At 40.8% G+C, this 15,442-nt stretch overlaps 2 protein-coding genes, 1 long non-coding RNA gene, 1 other non-coding gene and 1 pseudogene across 10 annotated transcripts; 2 read left to right on the top strand and 3 right to left on the bottom strand.

Moving 5' to 3' along the window:
- Positions 1 to 121: 121 nt before the first annotated feature.
- On the bottom strand, positions 122 to 1,149 carry LOC125314849 (annotated as a pseudogene).
- A 3,818-nt stretch (positions 1,150 to 4,967) lies between these two features.
- On the top strand, positions 4,968 to 9,619 carry LOC115740672. Of its 7 annotated transcripts, none has more exons than XM_048278379.1 (5): positions 4,968 to 5,223; positions 7,379 to 7,497; positions 8,180 to 8,294; positions 8,428 to 8,545; positions 9,511 to 9,619. In XM_048278379.1, exons 2-5 carry the CDS (start codon positions 7,389 to 7,391, stop codon positions 9,568 to 9,570), a joined length of 402 nt encoding a protein of 133 aa, XP_048134336.1. In that variant the 5' UTR covers positions 4,968 to 5,223; positions 7,379 to 7,388; the 3' UTR covers positions 9,571 to 9,619. The 7 variants fall into 7 exon arrangements, with proteins under 7 accessions (XP_048134336.1, XP_048134335.1, XP_030530088.1 ...); XM_048278378.1 differs by having other exon boundaries at positions 4,969 to 5,302; positions 7,381 to 7,497; XM_030674228.2 differs by having other exon boundaries at positions 4,972 to 5,263; positions 7,381 to 7,497.
- Positions 9,507 to 10,424, bottom strand: LOC115740673. The gene is made up of 2 exons (XR_004015387.2): positions 9,854 to 10,424; positions 9,507 to 9,791 (listed from the first exon to the last, which is right to left on the bottom strand). It is a non-coding gene; the product is annotated as an uncharacterized LOC115740673 (long non-coding RNA).
- A 742-nt stretch (positions 10,425 to 11,166) lies between these two features.
- Positions 11,167 to 13,885, bottom strand: LOC115740668 (UBP1-associated proteins 1C). The gene is made up of 6 exons (XM_030674214.2): positions 13,734 to 13,885; positions 13,496 to 13,570; positions 12,873 to 13,003; positions 11,973 to 12,477; positions 11,678 to 11,791; positions 11,167 to 11,593 (listed from the first exon to the last, which is right to left on the bottom strand). The coding sequence occupies exons 1-6, from the start codon at positions 13,818 to 13,820 to the stop codon at positions 11,531 to 11,533; spliced, it is 975 nt and encodes a 324-aa protein (XP_030530074.1). The 5' UTR covers positions 13,821 to 13,885; the 3' UTR covers positions 11,167 to 11,530.
- Positions 13,886 to 15,259: 1,374 nt separating this feature from the next.
- Positions 15,260 to 15,332, top strand: TRNAK-CUU. Its single transcript has one exon. It is a non-coding gene; the product is annotated as a tRNA-Lys (tRNA).
- Positions 15,333 to 15,442: the final 110 nt, after the last annotated feature.

Genomic DNA, 15,442 nt, shown 5'->3' with positions numbered 1-15,442 from the left:
ATCCAAGGAATAGATTTAATTGGGCGATTTAAATGCACAATGAAGCGAACGTTGCTTCCTCATATTTGGACAATGCTTTTACAATTGCCATAATTTAATACTAAACATTAGCAAGATGACATCAATTAAAAAGACGTGGTATTAAATGGTTGAAATTATTTCAATTATTTAGGTTGAAAGCCATAGTGTTGATACCTAAAGCACTAAATCGATATTTACTACAAAGCCAAGCGGCTAAGAAGAAGTATAAAGAACGAGAATTGTTGAAACTAGCATATTGAAAGATCAATCGGCCAAAATAACCATGACCAACTACGCTATTATAAGTTTATTCCTTTCGACCGAATTTGTAACCTTCATTGGCAAATTCATTTTCTGTGATTTTCCCGATCAAACTAGAGGTTACCAATCAACGGTTTCCCTTATCAAACTAGAGACTACCAAGTAACCATGCATAGCGCTAAATTGGGAGTCGCCGAATACACCGGCTATGCCTAATATGTGAAATGGGTGCATAAGGATGTTGTGCTCAACCTGAACTATAATCATGAAGTTGAAAGTACCGGAAATTCCTAGAGGCATACAATCAGAAAAACTTCATTGACCAATTGGGTAGATCAAGAAAACAACAGTAGGAGCTGCGACAGGAGCTGAATTTGCAATAGCAAGACGAAAACCAAGTTCTTGCTCACGACCCATGTAACGAGCTACACCAAGTAAGAAGTGCAAAACAATTAGCTCATAAGGAGCCGAATTCATCAACAGACGTCGCTTTTTCATATTGGGTAAAATGTAAATCCATAGCTGCAGAAGTAGGATTTATTGTACGACCATTCACAACAAAGCAAATGCTCCTTTCCCAGTTTTGGATGATGCTTTTCCAATTACCATAATTTAACGGATGACGTCAATAAAAAAGAAAGAGGACAAATCGACCTCACCGAATTTGGCGGTAATCAGGCGCGGCATCGGTAAAAAAATTTTTTTTTGGCTCTCATCCGTCTAAAATTGCGTGTCGGGGACCATCCGTACGGACCAAAATACGTGGACTTAAATCCGATTCGCATGATCTTTAAAGAGAAAAAGGAAGGAGCTTGGCCAAAAGGGAAGGGACCGTGCAATTATTGGAAAGGCCATGTGCTCCTCCATGGTCAGTGGCATACAAGTGCAAAATTGGATTAGGATTGAGTCGGGAGAAGTTGGAAGGTAAAGTGAAGAAACGAGTTCGTTCGATCGACCTTACAATATATCGTCTGACAATGACCTCGGTGAAAAATTGACATTTATAAAGCTCATCGACCCACGAATGTCCCCAAGTTCAAACTCAACTTAACCACACGAAATCAAATCATAGTCGAACTCGAGTTACGTGCCCTTAAAAAAGGGAAAAATAATCTTAGGTAACTACTCAAATGTATCCGGCGAAATGTTCGACTAATTAGACATTCGAGAAGCGAAAGTCGGGACTATGGCGAAATTCTAACTTGGCTAGATCTGAGTCCTCGGGGCTAACCACTCGGGTTAGACATGACTTAATAGGTCAAGGTGGGGAGCCCATGTGATTGAGCGTTGATCTCTTGTGGAAATTGAAGGCTGGAGAGATTTTGACATGAGGGGTCAAAATGCGTGGGTTCCCCTGCTTTCTCCGCCACGTGATTGAACGTTTGACTCTTGCGCACTCTATGCTTCTAGATTCATTTTTTTTTTTTTTGCGGTGATGGTGGCTGTTTTATTTTCGATAATTAGGGCGGAGGCAGTGACCAGGAGGGCGATTAGAGAGTTGCTTGAGATTCCGCAACGTGTGATGATCGGAGGAATGGAACGCGGTGTGAAAGGTCCTGCCGAGATTTTAACATTCATTGTCCAAGCGCGTGGAGTCGCGCGTGGCTAATGATGATGAAAACATGTCTGGTCGCCCAGCGTACTCGAACGAGGTTGGTAAGAGTGGAAGGTCCTCTTTCGTACGGAAATCGAAGGATTAGCTGTTTTCGCGCGCGGTTAATGATGATAGTGTTGTTGGTCGACGTGTATGAATCAAGTCCATGCAAGACTTATCCAGCGTACTTGAATAGTGAGACGACGTCTGCAATAGGCTTCGACACTTTGATTAAAAGAAAAAAAACGGAATAGGAAGCTATCGAATCATTCGCATCATCTACCTAACAAGTTAAATCGATGTTAAGTCCGATGCGTTCTGCTCTGGCCGAGGTACTTGGAACAGAGAAGGGGAAGAATTTAATCAAATTTAAGAGGAAATACGAAGATTAGAAAAAGGAAAAGCAAAAAACTTGGGATGCAAAAAACGCAAGAAGTAAGTCGGGGCACGACCCGATTAGGTCCGCGGACCTTTTGGAGCCCTCGGGTCAATGCCCATGCTCCCCCCTCCATTGGGCCATTTCATGCTTTGTACCCTTTTGTCCAAATTTTCGCACCTAGGACAATTTAGCGGGCCGACTACCCAATTAACAATTGACACGTGGCGTGGTTCCATTTAATGTCTTCTCTTTATAATTTTACTTTGCATCTCGTACTTTTATGCCAAGTTTCATAATATTTATGCGTTGGACTGGTGGGAAGGTAGGAAAATTGTTCTAAATCTATTTTATTTTTACCAATTTAGTTTTAAATCTTTTAATTTTATCAATTGAGTCATAAACATGATCATATTTTGCTAATTGTGCCCATCCGGCCAATTTTGATAAGGAATCACTACTTGGAAGCCAACTATCCTACGTGGAATGATTAGCGCCGATGTGGATAATAATAAATATATATTTTTACTTTTTCCTTTCATTTTTTTTCTTTTCTTTTTTTCTGTTGCGATCGGTGAAGGTTGTTGGGCCTTCACCCAAATATGGGCGAGGTTGGGTGAGGGCTGTGACCCTTGCCCATAGCTAGCAAGAGCATCGTGACCCTTGCTCGCGATTGGCAAGAGCCCGTCGAACCTCACTCGGTGGCCAAGGAGGGCCCGGCATCTCTCCCTGGCCACTTTAATAAAAAAAAAATAATAAGGAAAAAATAAAAATTAATAAAAATATTCAAAAAATGTTCAAATATTAGAAATTGTCCAAGCCTTTCACGTCGACGATTTTTCGGTCAAAATTAATTTGATGGACTCAATTAACAAAATGTGAAAATGTTTAGGATTCAATTGGTACAACTAAAATGTTTAGGACTGGATTGACAAAAATGCAATAGGTTAAAAAAAATTTGGACAATTTTTCTCCGGGAAGGTAGTAGAGGTGAGCAAGATAGACCGTCCAAACTGGATTGGACCAACGGATTCGGGCCGATTCTTGAGGTCATCGATCCGGTCCTCGGTTCTTCAAAGTGGAACCGGTTTTACGGCAATTCGGTTCTCTGTTCTAGGAGGGAACTAGACCAATGGACCGCCCATCGGGACCTAAATTTTTTTATTTTTTAAACATATGATTTAATTTTGAATTTATGAAAAAGAAGAAGAGAAAACCCAATATTCTGGAAGATGATGAACTTTTCATTTTGGAGCATTAGCAATAACTTTTCATTTTGGGAGTCATTTCATATGACGAAGATGATGATTTTTCAGTTGGGTTGTTTGTGGGAGCTAATTTTAGTGCTTTATGGGGGCAATGGGTATGTGTAGATAATTTGTCATTTTAATGTACGTGGTGTCCCGAAGGCCCGAATCGCCCTGTCAAACTCGAATTTCTTATTTTTGTTTTAACGGTTTCACCCAACCACCCAAGAATCGGACGGGATCCGGTCTGGTCGGTTTATGATTTTAGGGACATTTGGTCGGGTTCACATTCTTAAAATTGAGAATCGGTATCACCAATCCGATCTACGATTCTCAAAAGAACCGGACCAACCCGAATCATATTCGCTCCTTGAAGGTAGCTACTCCGAATATCATACGAACCACATGTGATCTAATGACAGTATCATTCCCATTCCTATGCATAGACATGGCCGGTTCGATAAAACCGGCGATTTCGGTTCAGGAATTGGCGGTTTAAGTTCAGAAACCGGCGATTTCGGTTCCACGAAAAGGTAGAACCGACGGTTCCAGTTCCGGTTCGGAATCGCCGGTTCCCGAGCCCAACGGCTCTTTCCCCCGGGGCCTCTCCCTTTTTTTTTATAAAAAAAAGCGGGTTAGAACCGTAGGCCCGATCAACGGGCCGGTTCCGAGCCCACGGTTCCATTTGGCCATGTCTACCTACGCGTTCTGAATTCACAACAACAAACCAAAATGCCGACCGCAGCTAATCTGAATGAAAGGGTCCACCGTCGGTGGTGGTGTTAGTTTATTTATTTTTTCCGGTCGAACGTCGGTGGTGGTTGGATTCTGGCTTTTCTGGTGAAAGAAGAGGCCAAAGTCATAGTCCCTCCCTCCAACCATTTCTCTGCGGTTGCCCTCCTCTTGCCATCCCCGTCCAGTGAAGCACAGCCAAAAAGTCTGCCGACCGGGCGGCCAGGCGATCGATCGATCCTATCGGAACGAGATTCTCGCCACCTTGAACCTGCAGTTGGCGGCTCGTGTCTCGAAATTCCGACAATGTGTTCGAGGGAGCCCCGCCTCGCGTGAGTCAGGCCAGAAATGGAAGTGGTCGTTCCGCGCATGAACACAGAACCAAATAAAACGACGTATGTCTCGTAGTAATTGCGACAATTGCCGACCCGTCGTCGCCGGCCAGAAAACGAAAAGGCAGAAAAACTTACAGCTCTTTTGTCCGAATCACATTACCAATTGGATCTCACTCCTCCACGTCACACGTTAGAGTCAACAAAAGGCAAATGTTGACTTTCAGGTTCCATGGGCCAACCCAACTGCAGCTTCAGCTACCTAATCTCAGGCGCAGAGCAACTTATCAAACCCCGAGTGCATAAATTATTAATTTGGAGGGAACAATAAGCGTTTTACTATTTGTTTGTCGGCATGCTTATCGAACCGAACGCGAAAACTAGATTAAAGCGAGTCCGACAAACATAGACTAATCTCTCTCTTTGCGTAAACGAGCGAAAGCAGGAGAGAGAGAGAGAGAGAGAGAGAGAGAGAGAGTCGACTCGAATTGGCACTTGGGCTTTCAGTTTCGGTTCCAGTTGTTTAGTGCTTGTCATTCAATACCCTCCACCATTTCGCATCTCGGTTCTTTTTCGATCTCTGAATCGGAGGAAGGAACACGAAAGGCTCCATTTTTAAGGATTGGACAACAGCCTCGTCGTCCCTCTCTTCTTGCGCAGGTCTCGATTGCCCACTGAATCATGATTGCTTGATCTCGTGGTAATTGTCTCTCTGGCGGCGATTTCGCTTCCGTGTTAGGTAGAGTTGGCCTCAATGATTGATGGGTGTGTGGAGATCTTTTGTTTCCTTTTACTTCCTTCTTCTTCCTGATGAATTGGGTGTTCAAGGAACGCGATTCAGGTGTCTTCTTTGCTGTGTCTGTTGCGTGCTTGGTATGAATCTTCCTTTTCTCCAATTATAGCCCATGGTGTTCAGGCACTTGGATTTTCTGATGAATTGAGTTTGCAGACGGTAGCTCAGTGGGTATGTGTCAATGAATTTTCTGAAACTTCGAGTATATTAAGTAGCGGATTTGGGGGTTTCATTTACGTGTTTGTATGCGATTGCAGCTCACGGTGTTTAGATGCCTTTTGGGTTCAAGAGGTCATCTATTTGCGGCGTCTCATTAGCTTGTTTGCTTCTATGTTTCTTCGAGCAAATGAAGATCCGAAACTGTAGGGAAGATTTAACAAGCCTTTAATGTGCAATAGATTGCCCTGAATTCATAGTTGAACAACATTGCGTATGGCAACTGAAAAGATTTCATCCCTTAGCATTATAAAAGATGGAGGGAAAGATGCGACCAAACTCATATAATGAGACTTGTGGCGAGCATTGACATGCTTTTGGTGTAGATTATGCATGACAGTGCATGCTCGATGCTGGCGTAATCAGCGGCTAGCGACATGGTTTTCCTGTTGGTAATATCTATTTCCTGCTTCTCGCATCTGGTGGTGATGAACCAAACAGCCATTCACACTTTTACAGCCACGAGAAATGCCAAATTTACTGAACCAAACAGCCATTCACACTTTTATGTGAAAATTAATTGAAAGAAACATTAATGATTGTCTCATTTTGCAGTGATTCTTTGACATTCTAACTCATAATTCTATGCATCCTAAGAAAGCTTACAAAGTTTGGTGTGCAAGGATTTTCCAAATTATGGAGATTGTATCTTTTCAACCTATTGTAGAGAAAACTTTTGAGTTCTGAAGCATATTTGACTGCCTGAGATCAGTGGGAGATTAACGCCAATGAATTTTCTCAATTATTTCAGCTGTTCTAGGAAGCAGTTGAGAGGAGTGAGCACATCAACCTGCCAGATATTTTAGCTCATTAAACATGGACAAAAGTATTGACTTCCTCGTGTTTCTCATCTATTGTCTTAGTTTTAAGTAAATTTGTGCCCCGATCCCGGCACTGATTCTTTTACAGTTCATTGATATCTTCTTTCGATAAAAGCAAATCAACTTCAATTAATTTACCTTGGTGGGCTTTTCTACTTCTGCATGGACGGCGCTAGAATGATTTGTGTACTGCAATAAGCCAATTACTGGGAAGTCTTGCAAGTGATTGTTGAACCAAAAAATCAGAAGCATCGTACCAATGCACACGTCAACAATCTAGTTATAAGTAAAAATGCAGTTGAGCCTCCTCATTGCATTTGTTCGAGCAAATCATCATCGTTTCTGTGGCAACGTCCAAATTGAAAATTAAAGCTCTCAGATTTTGATTTCTGTTAAGGAGTGATTTTGTTCAACTTTTCTGCTGAGAAGTATTGACGTTTGGCAAGTGAATTTACATTATAACTACAAATGAACAGATGCAGTGATTTTCTCCATTGTTTTTAGGTTCTACGAAATCATGATAATGTTCATGACAATAAACCTGCAATGATGCTGCCACTACCACTTTCTCTTGCCATAAACATATTGTTCCTTGGCAACTGAAAATTTTCTACTCTTTATATAAATATGGATCCATGCAGATTCGGGAGGGACTCGTCAAGCATTTATTTACTTGTTTTAGTTTGACATTTGAACTCACAAATGAAGTCAAATGCTTGTGGGCTTTGTTTACCAATGCGAAAGTATGAATTCAGAAAAGCTAGTGCTCCTACTGCCCTGCGATTTATGTAAACTGATGCTGCTTGAACTTAGCGAGAATTTTGTACTAGTAATGAAATTAGGCGGGTTGGACCAAAAAAAATAAAATGAAATGAAATTAGGCGGGATGTACTAAGCCACGTGACCAGCCCACTTGGTAGCAAGCTTCTTATAATTTTTATTTCTGAAGAGATTGATTGAGATTAATTGCATTTCCTGATGTCACAGGTATATCCATGGAGGAGACAGAGGGTTTAAGAAATGCCGTTGAGATGGCTGGGTCAGTTTCTGACAAGCATCTAGATCTTTTGAGGCCATCAGCACGATTTTTTTTGGGATCCAAAGGTATACGGGTTTTATACAAAGGTGTGCAATGAGATTGCTTTTATTCAATGATGAAATGCCGACCTAATCTGCATATCATTATTTTGTCCAGTTTCATGGATTAAGAAAAATTTTCACTTGTTTTGGATAAGGGTTTTCTTGACCTGTCACATCAAATGTGCAAAGATCTGGTTTCATATGTTGCTCTATGTATATGTTACTATCATTTTCTGGTATGTCCGATCCCACTATTAAAGCTAGGACTCTAAATCAGTGTTTCTTATATATTAACCCTGTTGAAAAGTCTTAGTTCAGTTATTACTGATAAAAGAAATAAGAAAGTACCTTAGTTTAATTAATGTAGTTACCTTCACTGTTTCTAGTGCTCGCCTTTACTTGTCCGTTGTCACATTCTCCAATGTTAGTGTTTTGATCAACACCGAGAGAATGAGCTATTGGAGACAATCTCGTAACGCCACAGCTTTGTCTTTTATTCTTCCATTTGGTTGTTTATTTCCTGAGGTACTCACTGGTTTGGGGCTTCTGTGAAGATAATTTACTCAGTTTTTCGAAGGCACTCGATCCCCCTTTTTCTTCCCCGTGCATGTTCTTTTCTTGAAATCGCTCATTTAACTTTGGTCATGGATGTTTCGATTCCCATTCTCTGAGTGTTCGTGATCATCATAACTTGTCCTTTAACCAGATGCATCAGACCATCAAAGAGGCAAATATACCCTCATCAGAGACGCAGAGGATTCCCAGCTAGGCATCTATGACAAACCTCTACCGTGCTTTGGGTGTGGGATTGGATGGTTTTCGTAAGTATCTTTTTTTCAATTGCCTGCTGTATGTATTCTGTGACTGATCTTCCGCCTTTATTAATTGTTTTCAGTTGCATTTTTTGTTCCTTGCTTTAGCAATCTCATATATTATGCATACATCTACATTCAGGTTCCTTTTGGGGTTCGCATTCCCTGTTATGTGGTACTATGCTGCATTTCTCTATTTTGGAAACTGCTACCGCAAGGATCCTAGGGAACGAGCAGGCCTCGGTGCTTCTGCTATTGCTGTAAAAACTCTCTCTCTCTCCCACTTCTTCTTCTGCAGCCTCGGTGCTTCTGCTATTGCTGTAAAAGCTCTGCAACCCTTCCCTTCCCCCCCACTATTCTTCCCTCCCCCCCCTCCCAAAACCAACAATAAACTCTGCGGGCGGGTGGTTGTATGCTGCCTTTGGATTGGGTTTCTTAAGAATTGCTGCTGGTTATTGAACTTGATTTGAGGCTATATAATTCCGGAGGAGTTTATGTTAGTTTGGGCTGATTTTCAATGTCTTGATTGAGTTATTTCTCATAGATTGCCGTCAGTTTGCTTTTTACCCTTTACTCTCTCAAGTTCGCTTGATCCACCCACAGACAGGGAAGGGGGACTAATGAGGATGCTTCCCTAGAATACCGAAATTATATGTTGTATGGATGAAATTTATAAAACAACTGGACCCTCAAGGTCTTTTGAATGTTATTGAAGATTACTTAGAATCAAGGAAACCGACTATTTTAGAGGAGAATTAACATTCTATAGTAGTTATTAACTTTCTTTGTGGCAAAAGCTTTCCGTTCTATTAGTATGATATAGCAAAAATTGTACTAGCGAGTTATTTCTACACCATTGCACTTATAATTGCTAGTCTATCGTGTGTTCATAGATCGTATTTTGCTTGCATGTTCCACCATGCTTCTCTTGAAATACTTCGTCCGACTTTTTAGTATGAAAGTGAGTATTCACGAGGCACACGTGAATAGAAATTCTTGCAGGAGCTAGGTCGATAAATCATCTGTGAATTATCAAATAATGACGATGTTTACGTGGTTGTCTTAATTGGCCATTCAAGGAAATTTTTAGGCCCCGTGACTAATGACACTGCTGAGCAAATAATTATCGAAACAATCCTTTATTTTCATGGCAAATGTATACAATATGGATGGAATAATTATGTGGAGAGTATTTTGGACTGAGGAGTGGCATTTTCTTTTGCAGGCAATGGTATGCTCGGTCGTGCTGCTCATTGTCATTGCAATTGTCATGTTCACCAGGTGAATTTCGATCCCCTTGCGGAGGATTTGTTGATCTCAGAACAAAAATACTCGGAAAGGTAGAACTCATATACTTGTACATAATTGTTTAACGTCCAAAGTGTGAGAGCAAGGAACTGGAACTCTGATGCTTTGCTCCAGCGATTTGAAAGATTCAATGGCGCCAAAAGTGATGCCGTGAGCTCACGATTGTAGCGCTGTGAGAACTGTTACATACCAAAGGATCTCAGCCAGACAATACTGATAGTACTCTAAGATTGTCATTTCCTGTTCTACTTTTCTGTTACCTTCTTGTGGCTTGGTTGGAGTCATGGCAAGAATGCACAAGGTCGTGGCTCGACAGATTGGTTGATTCGGGTCGTGTTGTATTTTACGTGTACTATGCTCTGTTAATAATATAATCTCGGGAAGTATAGAAAACATCGTTCGATATGCAGTTTACTTTTAGTTGGGTGAAACTCATGCAATTGGATCTATTCCCAGTGCCTCATGTGTCTTGATCATTATGAGATTCTACTGTCCTAACTCCTGACCAATTAGAATAGCAGTGTCATTCAAGGTCATATTAATGCTCGCTGGAATGCTTGTCTACTCCTTATGTTATTTGAAGTAACGATGCCACATGAACCAAGAAGATAAGTGCATATTATTAGGCTTGCTTGAAATTTCTATTGGCTGTTTTCATATAATAATGTGGGGAAGGTTGTCTAACCCCTCGACCTCCGTGACAAGTTAATATGATATATTAACCTTCGCAACACCTGAAACGAAAGAACTGTCATCGCCTGACTATCTTCCCGCCATTACTTCCCAGCACAAGAGCAAGATATTGGAAACTCTGAAGCGTCACTCCAGCAGTTTGAAAGATTTCCAAGGTGGGGTGGGGGAGGCCGGGAGTGTAAAAAAAAGTCGTGAACCTACTGCATTAGTATCAATTCAGTCTTAAATTTTTTATTATTGTCAATTTAATCCTATACCTTTTGTATTTGTGCCAATTTTATCTTGAACCATTTTCATTTGTATCGATTGAGTGAATCCGAGTAATTTTGTCCGAAAATTCGCTGACATGGACATCGATTGTCCTACGTGGTACGGCCGACGCCGACGTGAATATTTTTTTTTAATATTTTCAAATTTTTTTAATAATTTTAATTTTTCACCAAAATTGACCGAATTAACTCAATGCAAAAAGTTTATAATTGAATTAGCACCAATGTAAAAGATTTATGACTTAATTGACACCAATAAAAAATTTAAAACTGAATTGATATCGGCGCAATAAATTTAAGAATTTTTTTTTTTTACACTTTTTCCAGATTTCCGCCACGATCGCAGCTCTGTGGGAACATGTAGATTCTATTTTGATCAGCAAGGAAAAGAAATGTATGATACTGGTTCATAAAGGAGACAGTATAGGAAAATGACAGTTCCTGTCGATGTCTGGCATCCGTAAGATTAATCGAGAGATCACCAGGGGAAAGCGACATGCCTCTGAGTCGCATGATTGTAAAGACGGTTGCCCAAGAGAATGATTACGTTGGAGAACAAGTGGCATCCCAATTTCCAATCTTCAAAAATCATCAGACTGAATATTGCCGACAGAAGTGCCAAGAAAGACTGGTTCAGTACTGAAGGGGTTCATGATGAATTACATATATTAAAGACCGAGCCAAGTAGTCAAAACAACCTCATATCTATTTGTCTCGATCTTTCTCTGGAAATACTCCCTCTTCGAAATTTCCGACCCAAATATGGGGTACAGAGCAAAATCCTCTACCTGCAGGCACAACTTCGAACAAAACAAAAGCCCAAAAAAGGCAAAATCCTCTGCCTCAAGGCACACCTCCGTACCAAAAAAAGCCCAAAAACGTTGTTCTGATAGATCCCCAAAGAATGCACTAAACGAACAAGTCCGCAGCTATGTGGTCGCATACGAAAATTTTTACTAGCCAGCCCCAACTATTTCAATCTGAAGCAACTAAACGAACATACTTGCTGTCCACAGCGAACCTTGAACTAGAGTTTATCTGCAACAAGAAAGCAACAAACGAATGCTTAGAAGCAGCTTTAAACTCCACCAGGATTGAGGAATATGGTCTAAGGACACCCACCTTCCGTTCAAGTTTCTCGCTGAGCTGGTTCTCATCTTCAGTAATGCCAGAATGCTTGATAGCCTCAATGACAAGTTTCTTCAGTTTTTTTATCTTCATCTTTCCATCTGGGTTCTGCTTCACAAGTAGAGTAGGATAAATACCTCTAAAAATTGCAATTTCGAATTTGGTAAAAAAGCCACAAGGCTAAACTCATCCATACATTTCACAACATAGGTGCGCAAAATCATTGGATAATTGACAACATGCTCAAACATAAAATGGTAGTATACTGACAGGACAAAAAAAAGCTTACAGATTTCAAAGTGGTTTTAATCAACTTCTTCCACTTTATTTTCTTCCTGGCATCTTCATTTGGATGACAACCATCCTCAGGGTTTTCTCTGGCAGTCGCGACCTGCTTGCTTTTCTTCATTTCTGTTTTGTCAGCCTGGATGACTTCCCCATCTCCCACGTCATTGAGATTATCATGCCTAGTTGTCTTCTTACGGTCAAATTTTTCAGATCCATCATGTTTTCTTTTTTTATTTGACTGTGAGTTTCCATTTTCTACCTTGGAATTGCTGTGTGCATTGTTGCTTGCGGAAATACTCTTAACCTTTTGTTCTTCTGCGTGTTCACTGTGAACTACTCTACTTTTTGAATCATCCTCAGGAGGAAGTGTTGCAAGTGAAGTAGACTCCTGTTTTTGTTGAGGTTGTTGCTTTGAAGCATGGAAAGCTCGTGCTTTTGCCTTGTGCTTCTTCCCTTCAGCATGTAGGAGCAGGGTCTGTTCACTAGTGGCCTTTGTGTTGCAAAGACTGCACAATTCCCAAATGCTGAATGAAAACCACATCTCATCTCAAGTGTGAAGCGAAGGACAATTAGTACAAACTTGCTTAATATTCTTTCAGCAACTTAAACAGAAGTAATCAAGTTCTGGCTCATAAGTGATACGTGCCAAGTGCCAACTATAAGAGTGAGGCTCAAACCTGTCTTCAAAACACCAACCAACAGTATTATTCAAAATCCGCAAAGAACCCTATGCTCCAGTTGGAAACACAAAAGTGACCAGTCCAATTTAATGCCCAATCAGCATAAGTATTACTCCCCGTAACCATAATCACAGATGGCGTGAAATGACAATTCAATCACATACAGGACGCACACAACTTCTAAGCTGCATATAGGTTAAACTCCATATAAAACTGTATACCTGCAAAGCCATGGAGGTCGTTTAGTCAACCCGACTGTTATGTCAAAATCAGGTTGTTGCTTCGCATCTTTGTTGGGCTTAGCAGGCATGCCATTCGAAACCTTTCCTTGACCCTTAGGACCATATTTCTCCTATAAATCAAAGAACGAATCACATCACGTGTTTGAAAAAGGAAGGATTCACTAAACCAAAATCAAAAAGGAAAAGCCATTACGAGATAGGAGGGATTCAACAGTTCTAACAACATGTAGAGCACTCGAGTAAATTCGTCCACAAGCAACATCAAAGGTGCTCCCTTTTTGCCACTTTATCAGTAGCAAAAAGCACTCTGAGCAGTTCCACAAAAAAAAGAGCACTCTGGGCAGTCAACAGTTCAAATGCCGCGTGCAATCGGCAGAACAACACAATGCTACAATGAGCTCGAGCAGGGGAAAACCCGTTCAAAGAATCCCGAACAGAACGATAGAAAACGAGACATTATAACAAGAATGCCACGGGACAATCAGAACAATCAGAATCCTCGGCACAAGCTAATAAAATTGTCGAGATTTTTTTTTTTTCCAACAAACTGCACGATCAGAACATCAAAATGCATTTGGGGGAAGTGCGAGTAAGAGACCCACCGCTTCGGTGATGCACTGGGTGTGGCCTTGCACGCTCTGCTGGCTGAACGTCTCTCCGCAGTCGATGCAGGACAACTACAACATTTCACGGGGAAAAATCGTCAGCCAGGAGGATCCATCTTCTTCCCTTCCTCGCATTTCAAGAGAGAGAGAGAGAGAGAGAGAGAAAGAAAACAACCGAGAAAATTCGAGGGAAAGAGCGATTGCAGAAGAAAAGGGATAGAGAGTGGGGGCGGACCTTGAAGGCGGAGCACACCCTGAAGTGATTGGGCAATTTGGGTTTCTTGAGGTTCTCTCCGCAATCCTCGCACTGGAACCACACCATTCTTGAAGCTCCGCAGCAGAAAATGAAAGGAGAGGGACGTGTTCGAGGGTTTTAGGGCAAATTAGGGTTCACGAGGTTGGGAAAATTCAATAAGACCGCGAATGCTTTTATTTTCTCCAATAACAAGGATGTCTCAATTAAAGGGTTGAATTAGCTATATCAATCTGAAAAAAAAAAAAAAAAAAGACCTAACCTCTAAACTAATCAAGGATATTTTCGTTTTTATTTTTATTTTTTATTCTTTTCCTTTTTTGTGTTTTTGCCTTTTTTTTTTTTGCCTGGCTTGACAAGGTGTCCCTCGCCGGATCATAGGCGAGTCCTAGGCGAGGCTAGCCTCGAGAGCCGCAAGCAATAGGGGTGAGCATGGGCCGGGTGGGCCGGGTCCAAACCTAGACCCCGAAACCGACCTCGTTATAACCGGTTCCCAGTTTTTGGAACCGAGAACCGACCCTGTTTGTCTTGGAACCCGTTTTGGAACCAACCCTGTTTTTCGGTTCGGTTTCGGGGTCTACCCGAGAACCTGTTTTCCTTTTTTTTTTCATCAAAATAGTATAAGCATCGATAAAATGAGCAACAAAAATTATAATACACCCAAAGAAACAATCCAAAAAATAATAATAAATAATAGTATGATCCACCAAAAGCAACAAACCCCGATATAAAAAATAAAAGTTACAATCCATCAAAATCAACAATGATCCTCCGTAACGCCGAATTAACATAGTGCAAGTCTTTCTATCACACTTCAATTTTCGTTGTACCCATTAAAAAAGAACTGAAATTGTAGGATCCAAATAACATACTAAAAGACACCACATTAAGCGCGCATCAATCAGCACTAGAAAAATTCAAACACCACGAGCATAAAACCAAAATCATAGTTATTTGAACACTACATTATGGTTTTTTTTTTAAAGTAACTAAAAACCGGTTCTAAAACCGGTCCGGGTGGGTCTCCACCTAGAACCGGGAACCGGACCGGTTTCAACCGGTTCCCAAAAATTGGAACCGAAACCCGAACCGGTTTGAGCAAGAACCGATTCCCGACCTTGTTTTTCGGGTGGGCCGATCCGGGTTACGGGTAAATCCGGTCCGGTTGCACACCCCTAGCAAGCAAGGGCCAACTTTAGTAGCCGCTGCAAGTGAAAGGAGAAAAAAAATAATAAAACTTTAAAATTGAAAATTGTCATCGGATGAAAAAACCTCTGATTGATTAGAATATTTAGTTGACCAACATCATGCTCTTATTTTAAATTTTCATTTTAGGCATTTATTTTAAAATCGACATAGTTATTTTATACCCTTATTTGGAAAAACAAGGCATTTCGCATTCTTATTTAATTTTTTTTTAAAATTTTTAGAATAAAAAAGTTGTTAATGGGCAGCGTACTGGAAAGTCTAACGGTTTAAATGAAAAAGTTGTTAACATTTATCACAAAGCCCGTCTAGCTCAGTCGGTAGAGCGCAAGGCTCTTAACCTTGTGGTCGTGGGTTCGAGCCCCACGGTGGGCGCTTTTTCACTTTTAAAAACTTGTTTTCCTGCCTTTTTTTTTTGTCATTTGATTTTTTTTATTTTTTTTTGTGGCTGGAAGGGATTTTCCTCCAAATTTCCAGCTTTGAGA

Source organism: Rhodamnia argentea, chromosome 4 (assembly GCF_020921035.1).
Source record: "Rhodamnia argentea isolate NSW1041297 chromosome 4, ASM2092103v1, whole genome shotgun sequence".
Taxonomy (NCBI): domain Eukaryota; kingdom Viridiplantae; phylum Streptophyta; class Magnoliopsida; order Myrtales; family Myrtaceae; genus Rhodamnia; species Rhodamnia argentea.
The sequence above is the reverse complement of the archived record's forward strand: the minus strand, read 5'-3'. Positions and strand labels throughout refer to the sequence as shown.